Genomic DNA, 21,719 nt, shown 5'->3' with positions numbered 1-21,719 from the left:
CAAGCCGTGAGGGGAACGGCTAGGATCTCAGGACTGTAATGCCCAGCAACCACTTGGGGCCGACAACGACACTCTTGTTCCCGCGCCCACGCATAACAACTCATCAGGGCTTTTGCAGTGCGCCCATCGGAGACCGAAATTCAGTATTCAGAACACAACACAGTGTTTAGGGTTTACTTTACTAATAAGAATTTATTTCCATCCAAACAAACTCTTTTTAGTAAAATTAGCATAATGAAAGAATGAGAAAAAACATTACTTTCTAACCTAGATCAGGACTTTATGAACTGCACAGTGGCAAAAGGATCTCTGTAACAAAAGTAGTATGCCACTGAGCTAAACACATAAAATGCTGTACTGCGATCTGCATTGTATACGGTTTTTCCAGCAGGCATGTTAACCCTCTGCACTACCTTAGATGAGTCAAAACTGCCACTAAACAAAACTCCAATCTCTCACCAGGAGGTACATTAATCACCAAAGTTATCTTGGCACTTTTATTGTTGCCTGAAACCTGAACTCTGCAGTGCTTTTAAAACTGCTGCACTGTTACAAAAACCGACCCCACCCTTCCAGCTTCCCGGGGAAACGCCAGATGCCCAGTACGGCCAGTCCAGCCTAGGGAGTAGAGTGGTGTCGCATAGAGCGCAGGGTGTAGAGTGGCGTAGCATGAAATGGAGTAACAGGTCAGAGAGTGGAGTAAAGTGTCATAGTGTCGTACAGTGGAGTGCCATAGAGTGGCGTAGCATTGAGTGGAGTGAAGTGCCATAGGGTGGAGTAAAGTGTTGTACAGTAAGTACAGTGGATTGCAGTGGAATGCCACAGAGTGGAGTAAAGTGACATAGAGTGCAGTGGCATAGCATGGAGTGACATAGAGTGGAGTGGCATAGAGTGAAGTGGTGTTTATCATTGTGGAATGTCATAGAATAAAGTGTCACAGAGACATTAAATAGACTGTCATAGAGTGAAGTAGAGTGTAGTAGAGTGTTGTGGAGAGTTGTATAGTGGAGAGTCATAAAGTGGAGGCCTGTAGAGAGTCAGAGAATGGAGTGACGTAGAATGGAGCAGAGTGGCCCAGAGTGAAGTGGTGTAGAGTGTTGTATAGTGGAGTGGAGTAGAGAGGAGAAGAGTGTCATCGAGGGAGTAGAGTGGAATGGAGTAGAGTGTCAGACAGTGAAGTGTCATAGAGTGGAGTAAAGTGGGCTAGAGTGAAGTGGCAAAGAGTGGCATAGAGTATCCTAGAGTGGCACATAGTGGAGTGGTGCAGAGTAGAGTGGAGTACAGTGTCTTAGAGTGAATTAAAGTGTCCTAGAGTGGAGTATCGTGGTATAGAGTGGCGTATTGTGGAGTGTTGTAGAGCATAGTGGAGTGTTGTAGAGTGGAGCATTGTAGAGTGGAGTGGTGTCGAGTGCCATAGAGGGGTGGGGTTTGGAGTGGAGTAGGGTGCTGCAGAGTGGAGTATTGCAGAGAGGAGTAGCATAGAGTGAAGTGATGTAGAGTGGAGTATGTTGGAGTGGAGTGGTGGTGTAAAGTGGCTTAGAGTGGAGTAGAGTATAGTGGCATAGAGTGGAGTAGAGTAGAGAGACATAGAGTGGAGTAGAGAGGAGTACAGTGTCTTAGAGTGGATTAAAGTGGTGTAGAGTGGAGTGGCATGAAGGGGAGTGGAACAGAGTGAAATTCCATATAGTGGAGTGTCATAGAGTGGAGTGGCGTAGTGTGGAATGGAGTAGAGTGTCACAGAGTGGAAGATTGTGGAGTGTTGTAGAGCATAGTGGAGTAGAGTGCCGCAGAGTGGAGTATTGTAGAGTGGAGTGGTGTAGAGTGGACTGGGGTGGAGTGGAGTGGTGTTAAGTGGTGTAAAGTGGAGTAGAGTGGCATAGAATGGAGTGGGACACCCCCGCGCCGCACGGCCACCAGCTGCTGCGTGTGCCCCCAGTGCCTGCCTCTGCCTCAGCGCCGGCCTCGCTGCCGCCCTGAGCGCTCTCCTTTGGTTTTCGCCCGTTTTTGACTGGTATTTGTGCTTGTTTTCTCCCTGTGCCCCAGATCGTGTGTTACTGTCTTTTTCCCCCGTTTTTGACTGGTATTTGTGCTTGTTTTCTCCCTGTGCCCCAGATCGTGTGTTACTGTCTCTTTCCCCCGTTTTTTCTTGAATTTGTGCTTGTTTTTTGTATTTGCCGTTCCCGTCGTGTTTTGCACTCCTCTACAAATTGTGCCTGTCCCCTTCCTGCTTCCCCGCCCACCTCGCCGCCCCCGCTCCCGCTTCCCGCCACCGCCATTAGCCCCGCCCCTTTTTCTCTTCTGTTTCCCTCCCCGCTCCCGCCTCCCAGCTGCTCCGCCCACCCGCGCACTTGGCCTTAAATGGCGACCGTGCGACGCAGGTGAGTGTGACCCACTTGTGGGACACCCCCGCGCCGCACGGCCACCAGCTGCTGCGTGTGCCCCCAGTGCCTGCCTCTGCCTCAGCGCCGGCCTCGCTGCCGCCCTGAGCGCTCTCCTTTGGTTTTCGCCCGTTTTTGACTGGTATTTGTGCTTGTTTTCTCCCTGTGCCCCAGATCGTGTGTTACTGTCTTTTTCCCCCGTTTTTGACTGGTATTTGTGCTTGTTTTCTCCCTGTGCCCCAGATCGTGTGTTACTGTCTCTTTCCCCCGTTTTTTCTTGAATTTGTGCTTGTTTTTTGTATTTGCCGTTCCCGTCGTGTTTTGCACTCCTCTACAAATTGTGCCTGTCCCCTTCCTGCTTCCCCGCCCACCTCGCCGCCCCCGCTCCCGCTTCCCGCCACCGCCATTAGCCCCGCCCCTTTTTCTCTTCTGTTTCCCTCCCCGCTCCCGCCTCCCAGCTGCTCCGCCCACCCGCGCACTTGGCCTTAAATGGCGACCGTGCGACGCAGGTGAGTGTGACCCACTTGTGGGACACCCCCGCGCCGCACGGCCACCAGCTGCTGCGTGTGCCCCCAGTGCCTGCCTCTGCCTCAGCGCCGGCCTCGCTGCCGCCCTGAGCGCTCTCCTTTGGTTTTCGCCCGTTTTTGACTGGTATTTGTGCTTGTTTTCTCCCTGTGCCCCAGATCGTGTGTTACTGTCTTTTTCCCCCGTTTTTGACTGGTATTTGTGCTTGTTTTCTCCCTGTGCCCCAGATCGTGTGTTACTGTCTCTTTCCCCCGTTTTTTCTTGAATTTGTGCTTGTTTTTTGTATTTGCCGTTCCCGTCGTGTTTTGCACTCCTCTACAAATTGTGCCTGTCCCCTTCCTGCTTCCCCGCCCACCTCGCCGCCCCCGCTCCCGCTTCCCGCCACCGCCATTAGCCCCGCCCCTTTTTCTCTTCTGTTTCCCTCCCCGCTCCCGCCTCCCAGCTGCTCCGCCCACCCGCGCACTTGGCCTTAAATGGCGACCGTGCGACGCAGGTGAGTGTGACCCACTTGTGGGACACCCCCGCGCCGCACGGCCACCAGCTGCTGCGTGTGCCCCCAGTGCCTGCCTCTGCCTCAGCGCCGGCCTCGCTGCCGCCCTGAGCGCTCTCCTTTGGTTTTCGCCCGTTTTTGACTGGTATTTGTGCTTGTTTTCTCCCTGTGCCCCAGATCGTGTGTTACTGTCTTTTTCCCCCGTTTTTGACTGGTATTTGTGCTTGTTTTCTCCCTGTGCCCCAGATCGTGTGTTACTGTCTCTTTCCCCCGTTTTTTCTTGAATTTGTGCTTGTTTTTTGTATTTGCCGTTCCCGTCGTGTTTTGCACTCCTCTACAAATTGTGCCTGTCCCCTTCCTGCTTCCCCGCCCACCTCGCCGCCCCCGCTCCCGCTTCCCGCCACCGCCATTAGCCCCGCCCCTTTTTCTCTTCTGTTTCCCTCCCCGCTCCCGCCTCCCAGCTGCTCCGCCCACCCGCGCACTTGGCCTTAAATGGCGACCGTGCGACGCAGGTGAGTGTGACCCACTTGTGGGACACCCCCGCGCCGCACGGCCACCAGCTGCTGCGTGTGCCCCCAGTGCCTGCCTCTGCCTCAGCGCCGGCCTCGCTGCCGCCCTGAGCGCTCTCCTTTGGTTTTCGCCCGTTTTTGACTGGTATTTGTGCTTGTTTTCTCCCTGTGCCCCAGATCGTGTGTTACTGTCTTTTTCCCCCGTTTTTGACTGGTATTTGTGCTTGTTTTCTCCCTGTGCCCCAGATCGTGTGTTACTGTCTCTTTCCCCCGTTTTTTCTTGAATTTGTGCTTGTTTTTTGTATTTGCCGTTCCCGTCGTGTTTTGCACTCCTCTACAAATTGTGCCTGTCCCCTTCCTGCTTCCCCGCCCACCTCGCCGCCCCCGCTCCCGCTTCCCGCCACCGCCATTAGCCCCGCCCCTTTTTCTCTTCTGTTTCCCTCCCCGCTCCCGCCTCCCAGCTGCTCCGCCCACCCGCGCACTTGGCCTTAAATGGCGACCGTGCGACGCAGGTGAGTGTGACCCACTTGTGGGACACCCCCGCGCCGCACGGCCACCAGCTGCTGCGTGTGCCCCCAGTGCCTGCCTCTGCCTCAGCGCCGGCCTCGCTGCCGCCCTGAGCGCTCTCCTTTGGTTTTCGCCCGTTTTTGACTGGTATTTGTGCTTGTTTTCTCCCTGTGCCCCAGATCGTGTGTTACTGTCTTTTTCCCCCGTTTTTGACTGGTATTTGTGCTTGTTTTCTCCCTGTGCCCCAGATCGTGTGTTACTGTCTCTTTCCCCCGTTTTTTCTTGAATTTGTGCTTGTTTTTTGTATTTGCCGTTCCCGTCGTGTTTTGCACTCCTCTACAAATTGTGCCTGTCCCCTTCCTGCTTCCCCGCCCACCTCGCCGCCCCCGCTCCCGCTTCCCGCCACCGCCATTAGCCCCGCCCCTTTTTCTCTTCTGTTTCCCTCCCCGCTCCCGCCTCCCAGCTGCTCCGCCCACCCGCGCACTTGGCCTTAAATGGCGACCGTGCGACGCAGGTGAGTGTGACCCACTTGTGGGACACCCCCGCGCCGCACGGCCACCAGCTGCTGCGTGTGCCCCCAGTGCCTGCCTCTGCCTCAGCGCCGGCCTCGCTGCCGCCCTGAGCGCTCTCCTTTGGTTTTCGCCCGTTTTTGACTGGTATTTGTGCTTGTTTTCTCCCTGTGCCCCAGATCGTGTGTTACTGTCTTTTTCCCCCGTTTTTGACTGGTATTTGTGCTTGTTTTCTCCCTGTGCCCCAGATCGTGTGTTACTGTCTCTTTCCCCCGTTTTTTCTTGAATTTGTGCTTGTTTTTTGTATTTGCCGTTCCCGTCGTGTTTTGCACTCCTCTACAAATTGTGCCTGTCCCCTTCCTGCTTCCCCGCCCACCTCGCCGCCCCCGCTCCCGCTTCCCGCCACCGCCATTAGCCCCGCCCCTTTTTCTCTTCTGTTTCCCTCCCCGCTCCCGCCTCCCAGCTGCTCCGCCCACCCGCGCACTTCGCCTTAAATGGCGACCGTGCGAACGCGCAGCGGTCACGCGCAGCGGGCGCGCCGATTGTGCGCCGAAGGCGCGCCAAAGGTAAGCCCGTCTGCGCCCGTCCGCGCCTGGACCGCGCCCAGTGCCAGGACCCCTGGCCCCCGAAGAGCCCGACCGACCCGCCTGACGTACTCCGCCGCCACCCTCACCGCTCTCAACACCGACCGACTCCCAGATTGCCATCAAGCCACTCCACGACGTACCCACGGACCTTTCAGCTGCCACGCCTGCAAGTTCTCCTGCATCCGGACCAGCCTCGCACCAGCACCCGCCAAATCGAACACCAGCAGTACCCACCTCAAGTGCATCCTGCTCAACACCCGCTCCGTCCACAGACACGCCATCGAACTCTGGAACCTCCTCGACACCACAGCCCCTGACGTTGCCTTCCTCACGGAGACCTGGATGAACACCTCCTCAGCTCCCGACATCGCCATCGCTATCCCAGAGGGCTACAAGATCGTCCGGAGGGACCGAAACGCCAACCGGATGGGAGGAGGCATCGCCATCATCCACAGGAACACCATCCGTCTCACGACCAGCACCGACAACACCCTGACCAGCGCCGAACACCTGCATTTCCAGATCCACGCCAAGCCGAACACCACCCTCAGAGGCACCCTGATCTACCGACCCCCTGGACCACGCACACAATTCAGCGAGGACATCGCCGACTTCGTCAGCCCGCATGCCCTCCCCTCCGCTGACTACATCCTCCTGGGAGACCTCAACTTCCATCTGGAGAACAACAACGACCGCAACACCAGCACCCTGCTCGACAACCTCGCCAACCTGGGACTCAAGCAACTGGTGTCCACCCCCACCCACCTCGCCGGACACACACTCGACGCCGTCTTCTCCTCCAGCACAGACATCGACTTCAGCCACGCCACAGAGCTTCAATGGACGGACCACAGCTGCGTCCACTTCACCTTCAAGAGAACGACGACCCACCACCACCAACAACAGGCCGCCCGCAGAAGCTGGAACACGATCACAGCAGACCAGCTCGCCACCTCCCTGAGCCAGCACCCTCCTGCCAGCTCAGCGAACCCCAGCCAGGCCGCCGACTACCTCACGAAGTGGATCAGCAACTGCGCGGACGAACTCGCCCCACTGAGGACCCCGCCCAGCAGACCCGGCAGCAAGAAGGCCCCTTGGTTCACCGACGAACTCAAGAGCTCCAAGAAGAACTGCCGAGCCCTCGAGAAAGTCTGGAGAAGGGATCCGACACCGGACAACAGGACCTCCTTCAAGCTTGCCACCCGGAAACACCACCAGCTGATCCGCGCCGCCAAGAAAACAGCATTCAAGGACAGGCTGGACAACAACGCACACAACAGCAAGGAACTCTTCAACATCGTGAAAGAGCTCTCCAACCCCAGCGCAGGAAACAACGACATCACCCCATCGCAAGACCTCTGCAACTCCCTCGCCTCATACTTCCACAACAAGATCGCGGACATACACAACAGCTTCAACAACCAACCAACGCACACCATGACCAAACAACCACCCCCCACCACCACCCTCCACGCCTGGACCCCGATCAGCACCGAAGACACCATCCGCACGATGAACTCCATCCACTCCGGATCGCCGACCGACCCCTGCCCTCACCACGTCTTCAACAAGGCCGACGCTGTCATCGCACCCCATCTGCGAGACATCATCAACACATCCTTCGACACCACCATCTTCCCTGAGAGCTGGAAACACGCCGAACTCAGCGCTCTACTCAAGAAACCAACAGCGGACCCCACCGACCTCAAGAACTACCGCCCCATCTCGCTCCTCCCGTTTCCAGCCAAAGTCATCGAGAAGACCGTCAACAAGCAGATGGCCGCCTTCCTCGAGACGAACGGATCCCTCGACCCCTCACAGTCCGGCTTCCGAGCCAACCACAGCACCGAGACCGCCCTCATCGCCGCCACCGATGACATCCGAGCCCTGATGGACAATGGAGAAACAGCGGCCCTCATCCTCCTAGACCTCTCCGCGGCATTCGACACGGTCTGCCACCGCACCCTAGTGCAGCGCCTCAGCAACGTCGGAATCCAGGACAAGGCGCTGGAATGGATCATCTCCTTCCTCGACGGAAGAACACAGAGAGTCCGCCTACCACCGTACAAGTCAGAGGCCTCCGAAGTCATCTGCGGCGTCCCTCAAGGATCATCTCTGAGCCCCACCCTCTTCAACGTCTACATGAGCCCCCTCGCGGCCATCGTACGCAAACACAACCTCAGCATAATCTCCTACGCCGACGACACCCAGCTGATCCTCTCCCTGACCAACGACCCAGCCGCCGCCAGAGCCAACCTGCACGAAGGGATGAAGGAGGTAGCCGAGTGGATGACGACCAGCCGCCTGAAACTGAACTCGGACAAGACGGAGGTCCTCATCCTGGGCTCTTCACCCTCCGCCTGGGACGACTCCTGGTGGCCTCCCGCCCTGGGCACCGCACCCAAACCGACAGACCATGCACGCAACCTGGGCTTCATCCTGGACTCCTCCCTCTCAATGACCAGGCAAGTCAACAACGTCTCCTCGGCGTGCTTCAACACCCTACGCATGCTACGGAAGATCTTCTGGTGGATCCCCACCGAGACCAGGAGGACCGTCACCCAGGCCCTCGTCACCAGCCGACTGGACTACGGCAACGCCCTCTACGCCGGTACCACCGCCAAGCTCCAGAAGAGACTCCAGCGGATCCAGAACGCCTCAGCCAGACTCATCCTCGACATCCCACGAACCAGTCACATCTCCGGACATCTCAGAGACCTTCACTGGCTCCCCGTCAGCAAAAGAATCACCTTCCGCCTCCTCACCCACGCACACAAAGCCCTACACGACCAAGGCCCGAGCTACCTCAACAGCCGAGTCAACTTCTACGCTCCCAAACGCCACCTTCGATCAGCCAACCACGCCCTCGCCGCCGTCCCCCGCATCCGAAGAGCGACTACAGGAGGAAGGTCCTTCTCCTACCTGGCTGCCAAGACCTGGAACTCCCTCCCGACCGACCTGCGCCTGACCCAAGACCACCTCTCCTTCAGGAGGAAGCTGAAGACCTGGCTGTTCGAGCAGTAGCGGCACCCCCCCCCCCCCCCCCCCAGCGCCTTGAGACCCTACGGGTATGTAGCGCGCTATACAAGTGTCATTGATTGATTGATCGATAGAGTATAGTGGCACAGAGTGGAGTAGAGTAGAGAGGAGTAGAATGGAGCAGAGTGCTGGTGAGTGAAGTGGCATAAAGTTTCATCGAGTGGAGTAAAGTGGCATAGAGTGGAGTGGCAAAGAGTTAAGTGGAAAAGAGTGGAGAGGCATAGTGTAGAGAGGAGTAGAGTGTCATACTGTGTTGTGGAGTAGAGTGTTGTAGAGTGGACTGGCACAGAGTGGAGTAAAGGCTTGTACAGTGGATTTGCATAGAGTGGAGTATGCACGGTGAAATAGCGCAAGCACTTCCTTTACAGACAACTCATTTTCAATTGGATAAAATGTTATAACCCCACAGATATAGCTCTATCTCAGGGTAAATCCTGCCCAGAATAAATATGGCCTTTCCACACAACAAGCTTGTTGTACGTATTCGTGTGGGTGTAGTTGGCGCCAAGTCCCTGAACTAGTGCCATTCTTGGCCCACGCTACTGCTGTTGATAGTTATCTACTGGAAACAAGGTTGAGATCAGTGGCAGATTTTGGATCACTTACTGTCACACACACAGATCAGCTTTCCGTCAGTTGGGAGATCTGATGTTGTAAAATATATTCCTCCCTGTGTCTGATCTCTGAGCCAGTTTGTTTGGGCTCCACGGTTCTATTACTTGTTCCATTTGGTGACAACCACACTCAGAATGTGACCAGGCCCACAGAAGCACACGCAGCATGAAAGTAAGAGCTAAGCTAAAACCACTTCAGGCAGCCATGGTTCATGGGGTAGGTTTAGTGCCGCTTGGTTTTGTCGCTCTATCCCTGACACTTTATCACATAACCCAATGAATGAATAAATGAAGGCGCTTGGAAAGTCTAGTTCCATTATGTAAACCATCGTATCACGTGTGACTGCTAGAGTTCGGTTCACAGGTGGCCAAGCGCCAGCCTAACAAGGGATTCATTGTATGTGATATCCCTGCTTCAATTAGTGAAGCATTTCCACTTTGTTCATGTTTTCCATAAAAGATTGGAATATGCCTCCTTTATTAAGTTCATAGCTTATCTTACTATGTCAAGGTAGTAATATAGTGGTTAGGAGGTCAGTCTTTTTCAGCTCTAGCACCTACTCAGTGCTTAATTTGAGCCGATGGTTTCTGGTGCCTGGCACCGGCACTTAATTGCCAGAACATGCACTTATGACAGCTGCCACACGGTAGCGCTGTTTGGGCAATTTAAAGATAAGCAGTTGTTTGTTAACCCCTTCGACGCTCATGACGAGCTGGGCTCGTCATGGCGTAGCCTCCTCGCACGCTCATGACGAGCCCAGCTCGTCACGTAAAGTGCGCTTTTTAAAAACCCAGCGTACGGGCGGAATTCCGCCCGCACGCATGCGGTTAATTCAATATACATTAAAACAATGAATACCTGCCACTAATGCTATTCTTAAAGCTCTGACAGCCTCTAACAGTCTGAATTGTCACATTTATAGCAGTGTGATGGTTAGTAGTTGTGTAAGTACAGTGGTAATGTGTGGTGCAAACTAAGATGGCCTCCTGACGACGGCCCGGCACCTATGTTTTTTTTTTTTTACAAATTAAGCCCTACTACTCTGGGAATTAGTGTTCCCTTTTGACATTATTTCTCTCTCACATCATTTGAGTATCAGGAGGCAGAAAAAATGTTCTCCAGGTATTTGTGATCACAATTTAACATTTAGGAACTCAGTTCGTGGTCTTTTTGTGCTGATTAACCCCCAAGCATATGCAAGGCTTTTTAAATGGTCCACCATAGATAGATCAGCACCTGCTCGGTACCAAATCTGTCTCTTCTAAGGTCGAGCATACGAGACAGTGCATACTGTCCAGGTGCAAAAGGCCTATTATTAGAAAGAACTTGCAGTGGTTTTAATTCCCATGAATTGCAAGCAGCACATGCTTTATAGTCACTCTCATTTGCTTGCTTCTTGTTCCACCTCTCACCTTGTCCATCTTGTGTTTGTCCCTCTCCTGGACCATAGACTCCTAACTTGTGCTCTTCCACTGGTCACTTTTAGGGAAATACTTATTTTAGTTTGTTTAAGCACTTCATGACAGTGCATGTGTTTTCTAGCTGTCTCCCTCATGTGCTTCCCTATTTCCGCTCGGCGTTGTTCTCCGCATGCTTCTTTCCCTCATGCTCCATGTTGCTCTCTCTCGCCTCTGTGTTTCTCTTTCCCATGCTCAGTCTTGCTCGCACACATGTGCGTCTCCCTTTGCCCCAGTGTTGTTCTCTTCCACCTGTACCTTTCCACCTCATTCCTTGCTACTCACTCCCTCGAGGGCTTCTTTCCCTCTCCTCTATTGCCCTCACGCCTGCTCCCCAAGGTCCTGCTATGTTTTTTTTTTTGTTTTTTTTTAATTTCAATTTTTTTATATTAAAATATAGATATACATAAATTTGAACTTTTTTGAAGGGCCAGACAGCAAATTGCTGCCGGACCTTCCACTTCATCATTAAAAATGCTTTAGCACTACTTCATTTTTATATTTTATTTACTCACCTGTTAATCTTTGACTGGTAAAAAAAATATACACCCACATGTCACGTATTTATCATGACGCAGGTGAGAGCCTACAAAATGATATGGCTGCATTATTGCATCTTTTTCTTCCTTTTATGCTGTAAAGCATCGGCATGTATGCTGATACTGTACAAAACGAACAAAAGACATTGGCAGAGCCAGTAGGTCTGAAAGATGAGACCTAATGGTTTTGCCAGTGCTTGTTTGGGCATCTCCTGGTATCAAAGTCACAGGCGGTATAAGAATGAGTGATATGAGCTTTTCTCTTAATAGAACATGATACACCTAATACAACTGAAAAAGTGCCAGTGTGATGTATCACATTGAGAGAGCTAATATTTAATAATGTTTCCTGCTATTTATTTTAATTTTGCTTTGTCTGTAACGCAAGCGTAGTGTAGAAGGACATTTGAGCTCTTTATTCATAGGCTGGTAAAGATTAATATACACACATATGTAATACATGATGAGATGCAGACAGTATGGCATTTTGAGAGAACAATTGTTTGGGAGTTTTACAAAAAAAACTGTGTTAACTGCACAGCAAGGTGCCTCATATATGATTTTTAGACAAAATAGGACAATAAAAGATAGCTTTATTCTGCCATTTTCGGGACAATAGTAAGGCATTAAAAATAATAAAATTGACTTAATCCCTGGTGAGTCTAGACAGTATTGATGTATTTATTGATTTCCAAATTTACACCTCGCTGTAGTAATAAATGTACAGGTGGTACATCTACACCTATATATTTAAATCTGTGAATCGGGGCCAAGGGGGTTAGGTTTATTTAAGGTGGCGAGGCAAGGAAAGCATGTAGAACTGGGCATAGGTTGGACATAATGGACAGCTATTACTGCACATTAGTATAAGAGGTGAGTCAATCGGCTGTCCGACAGCAGGGGCGGCTCTAGGCTCATGGCGGCCCTGGGCAGGGAGCGTATGTAGGGGGCCCCGGAAGAGGGGATCCGGGTGGGGTGGAGCCCCGCCCCCCCCCCCCCCCGGAGCTCAGGAAGGTGTTTGGAAGTGGAACAGAGCCGGAGGCCGCCAAATCCCTGCCAGGGGCCGCCACGCAAATATGTATCCATCCTCAGAGAATTATTATATTAAGGATATATATTGGCGTTGTGGCTCCTGGGGTTTGGTGGCCCTGTGCAGGTGCACAGCTTGCACATGCCTAAGGCCGCCCCTGCCGACAGAGTTACTTTATGTACGTTCGCCAGCAGGGTGCTGTCGGCTGAGTTATATTTAACAGAGAGGTTCTTTAGCAGAAGGCCGTTCATAAAGGAAAGTATTTTCATTTATGGATTCTCCAGTGATGACGCAGGTTTTTCCGATTTCATAACCTTCTCTCAAAGGGAAGCCCTGCTCAGTCTCTGGGAAACAATACCTCACTGATTCTAGCCAGCCTTGTGTTTCTCTTTAAGGCAAGTGTTTTTTTTTTCTATTGTATTTTCTTTGCAGGTTGGTGGGAGTGTTCCATCATTTGCTGTGTGTTTTTCTTTTCTCTTCCTCGTGACCCCAGTGTTTTCCTGGTTCTTGTATCTTGTTCTGCTTTTGTAGCATACAATGTATCAGCCTGGAGACTTGGTGTCTCCTCCTGTGTAGCAGTCCTTTGACTGGAGATGTCACCCAGCCAATGAGATGGGAGATATCCATACAGCTTCATGGCGGCTTATGCGCCTTTACTGTTTTATTTATTTTGTGGATTTATTAAACCGTTATGAGAGGGTTGGTGGTTGCTGGCCCCCACATGTGCAGATGACAGGGGTATCAGTGATACCAGGCAGTGGGATCACAAGTTGGTTCACTACAAGCCAGCGTGGAATGTGGAATAACGGCTGGGATCTGTTTGCACAATGATTGCTGCATGTTATTCCCCATTTGCAGGAAGATTTTCATCCTGACCCTTTGCATGCTTTCATTAGATGAAATGTTACTGCGTCACAGGTAACTTCTGTTACTTGGCGCATGAGGAATACTAGAACTCTCCTGATAAGCGCCTTAGTCCATGCTGCTGGTCGGCTTGCGTGATTATTTGTGTATTTCATGGTGTTTTGTGTTGCATTCATGCTCATCGCTTATCCTTAGGTTTCACTGCTCCTTTTATTTCCTACTTGCAGGAATTATTGCGTGTATGTAGTGCAGCGCAACATCTCTTGCACTCAGCAGGATGGGACTGAGACCTACGTGAAGGCCGAGTACCACAAGTGCAACTGGGGACCCAAGTGTCCAGGAAAAGTCATGTAAGTAGAGCTCTTTGTCCCCATAACCCGCCATATCAACCTCTAGCCTCCTCAACATCTCCTCGCATGCCCCATCAAAACTCTTGTCAAATGGAGATACGTTCCCATCTAACTGGGCCGTCGCATATAAAATATATCTTGAACGAAACTTTGTTTGAAAACTACTTAGTCATGAACAAATGATTCAGATAGGTTGCTAGGACAGTTTATGGACATCTCATTACCTACTCCATTTGCATGGTTCAATTTACAGATGGCTAACATAATGGTACCCAAGATGTCCACTCAAAAGAGTATACGCACAAGAAGGGGTGGAGAGATTAAAGTTCACGTATAACATCACAAAACAGAAAAAAAGTATCCATTAAACCTGTTCTACACTCCAAATCCAAGGGTGTCGGTGGTTTGGGTACAATGTACGCTGGATAGACAATGCCACAGCTCCTTACAGAGTTATGTCACCCAGGATATCCTAAAGCTACCAGGTGAGAATCCTATCTGAGAACAGGAAGAGAGATGCCACTGCCTGTCTCCTTTTATCTCATCCAATACCGCGATATGTATGCTCCACCAGAGAAAGAGCTTCTGGAGATCTTTCATCATTCTGCTTTTGGGCACCATTGATAGTTTTACCTAAAGACCATGCGGCGAACATACTCTTCCCCGACTACTAACCATTTGAAAAAAAATGAAATTTACACCTGTATTATGTAAACTCCAAAAAACCTCAATTTGAATCCCTTGCACCATCCAACAATAACGACAGCGCCAGGAGGCTGAGCGTGGTGGATGAGGCCGACAATGTGCAAGATGAGGGCATTGGTAACCCTAAGAGGATGAAAGACCACACAAGTAAGGCATTGGTTGTCTTGTATGGTCTTTAACCACCAACCGTGAATGTATCAGGTAGATACTAGTTTCTCAATGGGTGACTATCTCGAAAAGGCTGGTAAGGACAGGGCAGAGTCACGCAAATGTCAAGGACACTGGCCTGCCCAGAAATCTCCCGTTCCTCAGTGGGCCAGATCGCCTCTCGCTTTTTTCGAACTGGCAGCTATTCAGCAGCCATTATCCCTTCTTATTTAAGGCCCTGGATCCTGCCAACACTTTAGCCGGCAAGGGCACAGGAACCGCTGCCAAGACATCAGCGCCTCGCCCATGCCAAGGCTCTCAGTGACAGCAAGCCTTGCCCAGAGGATTGCACTGCCAGGCCCTGCCAGGAGTTCCAGCAGAGTCAATTCAGTCTATTAAAAGAGAAGTAATTAAGAGCTCGCTTTGAGGCCTCTTGGCCAAAGGAGCACAACAAAGCAGAGTCTGTTATTCTTGCATGTACCACTGCTTGTTTGTAAGCCAGGGCTGTAACCTGATCTAGAAGCTCCCCGCACAGAAATTCCCATACACTCTGGCCTTGTTTAGTATGATATCAAGCTTGAGAAAGATAAAATATATATATATGTATGTATGTATGTATATATAAATATTTGCAGGCAATGGTTGCTGTATGAGTATCCCATGGGCAGTATTCGTGCAAGCCCCTAAGAGGCACCACCAACATGTAGGGGTGAAGTGTTTTTCAGCAGTTAGGGAGTGGCACACATTGCTTTGACAACAAGCATTAGGAAAGTGCTAAAAATGGGCTAAGCCCAGTGCACTAAAATACGTTGCGATGGGCCTGGTAGTGCAAGCTTCATTCATTCACAGAGAACAGGTACAGCAGGCATTGTAGACAAGCTGCAGAGTGCATGGGCAGTATATGCTGCTAAACGCATAGGGTAAGGCATTTTCAGGAGCAGAGCCACACAAGCACATATAGAAAAACAGACACTGTACAGACATCAACAATACAAATGTTATTTATAGATGAAAACACGTGCAACACAGACAATAGCAACGCAAGCTTCCCTTACACACAGAACAAGAAGAGCACACCCAGCAGTGGTGCATGTTTTCTCCAAACACAGATCTAACATAGGCTGTAACATGATTTGTTTACAAACAATAAGAGAGAGAGGGAGAGTCGTGAACACTCTTAGTCCCCAAATTATAATATGTAACAACAACAAAAGAGTGTTCCTGTTCTGGTTCAGGTGGAAAAAGGGCACAGAGCACAAGGAAACAACAAAGCCCAATAGGTTTGTTAGGAAAGCCCTCACTCACCGACCTGGTCGGTGACTTGCTTCATCATCGGGCCCCACCGGGTGTGACCGAATGTCACCCCGGTGTGCTTCGACGCCAGAGTTACTGCGGAGCTGGTTTTCGTGATGGGAGGGCTATGTGGAAAATTACGTGAATAGTGTCAAGTGGTGAGATTAAAATTGCCTTGTATGTGTCAAAAATTTAATTTTAATCAAAGACCATCAAGGGCAAGGTTAAAAAATGTGTAGGTGAGTAGAGCCAACTAATTGGATGGTCTTACTCCCTCTAGCATTAAGTGAATATGTGAATGGTCGACATGGACATGTTTCAGCCGGTGTGGTATCATTAACCTGGCATTCGTCAGGACCTATGGTGTTAAACCTCGGCGGTATGGGCACTCTAAGGCCCACCCTACCAGAGGGCTTGAAAGTTAAAAGATCTGTGAAGTGCACAAAAACACAGAGGCGGGCTTCACCACCCGAAGGTAGGACGCACACACCTCCAGCCTCTAAAATTTAGAGACTAAAAATAAAAAGGCACCTGTGAAGGTAAGAAAACACAGACAACACAAGACAAAAGAAACATAATTAGAATATTTTGTCAATTGATTTAGCCAGATTCAGTCTATTTCTAGTGCTCATAGTGCCAGGGTGCACCACTCATGCAGAATAGCAGAGGTGCGTGGCTCTGCCGTTGGCTGAGGCTACACGATAAGTCATATTGTTAATATGGTGGCACTGTCAAAGTAGATTGCCAATTTTGCAAAATCTAACTGTGTAAGTGCACAGGGGAGGGTATTGATACGTGAAATGAGGGCGAAATGGCAGTGAAAATAAACACGCAACATTCTGTCACTCATCGATCAATGGGCCAAATGGCCAGTGGCCAGTCAGCAATGAAGCAGTCAAGAAGTGGCGAGAAAGAGGGAGGGTCTCACTTCACCAGGGATGAAAATCCACCCCATAGACCGCGGGAGGGAGGGGACGGCGCATTTGGCACATCCTGCAAAGCAAAACAGAGGGAAGAAAAAGGGACACCAAAGCCTGGTCAAGCAGCAGTTAACACTACTTAGCTCTGAATGGTTTCTCAGCCGGACTCGTACTCACGCCCACGGCGTCCGTCTCCTGCAGATAAGCCTACACGCCCTCAGGACCGGGTCTCGTCGATCCGGTTGGGAAGGGTGAAGGCGGTTATATGCGTTGCCGGTGAGGAAAAAGGCGCGACACCACTTCCGGGAGTTTCAGCCTTCCTACCACGCATGCGTTGAGGATGTACTCCAGGGCTAGACTGCTAGCCTGGTCCGGGCAGGCTACTCACTTCCGGGAATTACGCGCGGATTGAGGCGCATGCGCAGACATGATTTCCTTCGGAATTCGGGATAGTGACACTACTCGTAATGCGCATGCGCAGACGAGGTGAGACTTGAACACGGATGGAAACACAAGAGCGCAATTTGGTGTGCGCGTGAGGGGTATAATCAGAGTCAGTGAAAAGTATAACTGGCTCATGAGTTCAGGATGGGTGTTATCAAGACCAGTGGAGTGGTAAAAACTGATCTAGGAAAGTTAAGAAAGTTAAAGTAACACCGTAGCAGACAAAGGGAGTTGGTGGGAACAGATACAGATCTTGGGATAACAGATATTCATTTCAGTCATTTATTTGAGAACAGAACCCCAAGGAATGTCATCATTAAGGCCATTAGTATGGGTGCCAAGGCGATACACCCAACGCTGTTCCTTTTCAAACAGTCTCTCAGATATATTGGGGCCCCCAACGATTTGTTCAATCACAGTCCATTTCAGGTCGTTGGTGGTGTGATTGGTCTGGAGGAAATGGTCACTCATTCTTGTCGTGGCTTTTTTGCACCTGATATTACTTCTGTGCTCACATATCCGTAGCCTTATTTTACGGGTTGTCATACCCACGTAACGGAGTGAGCATGGGCAGGTGACGAGGTACACGACATTGACAGAGTTACAGTTAGTGTGGGCTTTCTGCCACCAGGTTTTACCGGGTTCCAGAGTCAAGGATTTTGTCGGGGTAGTTAGGTGACAGACAGAGCAGTTTGAACAAGGGAAGTGGCCCGTCACTTTAGGAAGGTTCCAAGTGTCAGTTATACTCCTCATCGGGGTTGCAGGTAGTATTTTAGGTCTGGTGTGGACCAGAGCATCCTTGAGACTGTGCCCTTTCTTAAAGGAAAACAGTGGTTTTTGCCAGTCCTTCTTGATGCTGGTGACGATTTTCCAGTTCTTGTTTATTGATTTTTTCAACTGGTTGGATAGTGCACCGTACGTGGTGACACACGTGAGGGGGACTTCTGTTGTTGTTATTTTCGAAGTCGGTTCCAGAAGTGCTTCCCGTGGTTGATTCCGTGCACGTTTGAAGCCTTTGTTTAGTAGGTGGTTGGGGTAGCCTCTTTGTGCCAGTTTAGCTGTTAGATCAGTTGATTGGGTTTTGAAATCAACTAAGTTGCTGCAGTTCCGGCGAATCCGTAAATATTGACCATACGGGAGATTCTCCCTTAACGGGCGAGGATGAAAGCTAGAGAACTGCAACAGGTTATTCTTAGCTGTAGCTTTGTAATGAGTCTTAGTAGTTAAGGTTGTTCCACTCTTAGTGATAACCACATCAAGAAACACCACCTCCGTAGTGCTCACGGTGTGGGTGAATTTCAGGTATCTGTTAAGAGTATTAAGCCAGTTCAGGAACTCCGTTAGCCTTTCCATGCTGCCCTTCCAGATGAGCAGCACGTCATCAATATACCTTTTCCAGTATGTGATATTTCTGCTGAACGGGTTGTTAATAGACAGTATGTTTTTAGCCTCGAAGTCTGCGACATACAACCCCGCTATGCTGGGGGCAAATGTACTGCCCATCGAGGTCCCCGAGCATTGTAGGAAGAGACGCCCTTGGTATGCGAAGAAATTTTCTTTCAGTGCGATGGTGGCGCATTCAGTTATGAAGTCTCTGGGGGTGTTATATTCCCAAGTGGTAGAGTGCAGGGCGGCCTTTAGTACCGTTATAGTCTCATCTTGCGGGATACTGGTATATAGGCTCTCAATGTCTAAGGTGGCCAAGATGATGGTATCTGGCTCAAAAGAGATTGATTGCAGTTGGTGTAGCAGGCTTTTCGTGTCCTTGAGGTATGTCGGTGTGTTTTGCACAATTGGTTTCAAGAACTGGTCACAAAAGGTTGACAGGGGTTCTAAAATGGACCCGATTCCCGACACAATTGGGCGTCCAGGTGGGGGCAATTTATTTTTATGAGTCTTCGGGAGTGTGTAGAAGTATGGAATAATTTTATTACTCCTCGAAAGAAAGTCTGCTTCATTTTTAGATATATGACCCCTGGATTCGGCCTCCTGGACCAGATCGGTGATACGATTCTGGAGTTCAGGGGAGGGATCTGTGGTAAGTGGTAGGTAATTGTTGGTGTCACTCAGTAATTCTTCACATACCCTCTCATAATCCCTAATATTTTGGATTACGATGCCGCCACCTTTATCGGCTGGTTTGATGGTAATAGCGTTGTTGTTTTTTAGTTTATCAAGTGCCCGGTACTCCTCGGCGCTGAAGTTGCCAAAGTGGTGCGGTTCAGGGCATGCTTCCAAATCCAAGAACACTGCTTGTTCGAAAGCTGTAATAGCAGCTGGTACAGTGTGCGGAGGGGGTACAAACGTCGATTTTGGTCTCAGGCCAGTATCTCCCTTACGCATTTCTGCATCAGGATCCTCTTTACCTTCAAAAAAGGCCTTCAGTTTTAGTTTGCGGAAAAAATCCGTGAGTTCACAATGTAATTTAAATTTATCAGGACGAGCCGTAGGCACAAACCCCAGTCCTTTCTCTAATACTCGTTGTTCCGTGGGTGTGAGTTCCAAATCCGACAAGTTGGTGATTAGACTTGTTGGTTGCTGGCCCCTGGTTGTGGTGTCTGGCTCCTCGTGCGGTTCCCGACAGCTTCGTCTGTTTGCCAGGAGACTTGGTTGGGGGTTCTCTTGTTCCTCCCTCTGCCTCTGCGGCCCCGTTCTAAAAAAGGCTGCTGGTATTGGTTTTGGGGGGGAGGAGGAGGAGGGTGATGCCATCCTGGGTTCCAACCCATCATAGGGAATTGTGGGTGTGGAAAGGGGAATGGTGGCGGCCCGTATCCGGCATGTGGTGCCATTGCCCAACTTGGTGCTTGGTTGTGGATCTGGAATCTTTGATTGCCTCTGTGGCCTCTATTGCCTCGTCTCCCTCCTCGTTTGTATGAGCCTGTGCTTGACCCACTACTATTGGAGGAATTATCATCTGTTGCATCTGATTCATTCAAGCCCTTTGTAGGTGCTGTATAATCAGGGTCAGCGTAAGGGTAAGTTTTGTTGAATTCAAATTTCTTAAGGTCTTTCTGAAATTTGGTTAGTTTAGACTGCAATAGGTTTTCTTTATATTCATTCATTTCACGATTGATCTCATCTAGTTTCTTTTTGTAGCCGGTCACAGTTGTTTTAAATTGTGATTCCGTCTCCTGTATTTCTATCAATAGGATGTCAGAGAGACGCAGGGCAGTCTTAATGATCAGGACGAGCCAATCACGCGTGCAATGCCACGCGATCATGGCCCAATCTTTCCTAAATTGTGCATCATCTAGAAAGATGCGGGGGGCATTGGTCACCAAAAGGCCTTTTGGTGCTGAGTTGGAAGTCAGGTATTGCTTCATTATCGTCCCATGTAAGATGGTGCGTATACGATCACGTTTCTGTTCCGTTAATTTCTCCCAGTCTGAGGTGTGTGCTATGGCTTGTGAAATTGCCGGGTCTGCAAAGAGATTGGCATCTGCCATTATCGCATCTATTTCTGCTTCCGAGAAGGTTAGACCCAGATTCGACATTATGGGATCTGCTTGGTGGGTGGTACTCAATCAGAGTTGGCGGTAAACCAATTGAGGGTCCCTTGGTTTCAGGAGAGGGAAAAAAAGGGAAAAAAGAGAAATAATCTCTCACAGCTGTGCGCTGCTTAAATATTTACAAACAATAAGAGAGAGAGGGAGAGTCGTGAACACTCTTAGTCCCCAAATTATAATATGTAACAACAACAAAAGAGTGTTCCTGTTCTGGTTCAGGTGGAAAAAGGGCACAGAGCACAAGGAAACAACAAAGCCCAATAGGTTTGTTAGGAAAGCCCTCACTCACCGACCTGGTCGGTGACTTGCTTCATCATCGGGCCCCACCGGGTGTGACCGAATGTCACCCCGGTGTGCTTCGACGCCAGAGTTACTGCGGAGCTGGTTTTCGTGATGGGAGGGCTATGTGGAAAATTACGTGAATAGTGTCAAGTGGTGAGATTAAAATTGCCTTGTATGTGTCAAAAATTTAATTTTAATCAAAGACCATCAAGGGCAAGGTTAAAAAATGTGTAGGTGAGTAGAGCCAACTAATTGGATGGTCTTACTCCCTCTAGCATTAAGTGAATATGTGAATGGTCGACATGGACATGTTTCAGCCGGTGTGGTATCATTAACCTGGCATTCGTCAGGACCTATGGTGTTAAACCTCGGCGGTATGGGCACTCTAAGGCCCACCCTACCAGAGGGCTTGAAAGTTAAAAGATCTGTGAAGTGCACAAAAACACAGAGGCGGGCTTCACCACCCGAAGGTAGGACGCACACACCTCCAGCCTCTAAAATTTAGAGACTAAAAATAAAAAGGCACCTGTGAAGGTAAGAAAACACAGACAACACAAGACAAAAGAAACATAATTAGAATATTTTGTCAATTGATTTAGCCAGATTCAGTCTATTTCTAGTGCTCATAGTGCCAGGGTGCACCACTCATGCAGAATAGCAGAGGTGCGTGGCTCTGCCGTTGGCTGAGGCTACACGATAAGTCATATTGTTAATATGGTGGCACTGTCAAAGTAGATTGCCAATTTTGCAAAATCTAACTGTGTAAGTGCACAGGGGAGGGTATTGATACGTGAAATGAGGGCGAAATGGCAGTGAAAATAAACACGCAACATTCTGTCACTCATCGATCAATGGGCCAAATGGCCAGTGGCCAGTCAGCAATGAAGCAGTCAAGAAGTGGCGAGAAAGAGGGAGGGTCTCACTTCACCAGGGATGAAAATCCACCCCATAGACCGCGGGAGGGAGGGGACGGCGCATTTGGCACATCCTGCAAAGCAAAACAGAGGGAAGAAAAAGGGACAC

The 21,719-nt window shown here is 50.1% G+C and overlaps 1 protein-coding gene across 1 annotated transcript in view; it reads left to right on the top strand.

Annotated features, from left to right (window-relative positions):
- Window positions 1-21,719, top strand: part of EMILIN3 (elastin microfibril interfacer 3) — a 146,067-nt gene that overhangs the window by 70,390 nt on the left and 53,958 nt on the right. The window contains exon 2 of the mRNA XM_078652108.1: window positions 13,277-13,399. Within this exon, the coding sequence (XP_078508234.1) occupies window positions 13,277-13,399 (123 nt within the window). The remainder of the gene's footprint in view (window positions 1-13,276; window positions 13,400-21,719) is intronic.

The sequence above is a fragment of the Lissotriton helveticus genome, chromosome 7 (assembly GCF_964261635.1).
Source record: "Lissotriton helveticus chromosome 7, aLisHel1.1, whole genome shotgun sequence".
In the NCBI taxonomy this organism is placed as follows: Eukaryota; Metazoa; Chordata; class Amphibia; order Caudata; family Salamandridae; genus Lissotriton; species Lissotriton helveticus.
The sequence above is the reverse complement of the archived record's forward strand: the minus strand, read 5'-3'. Positions and strand labels throughout refer to the sequence as shown.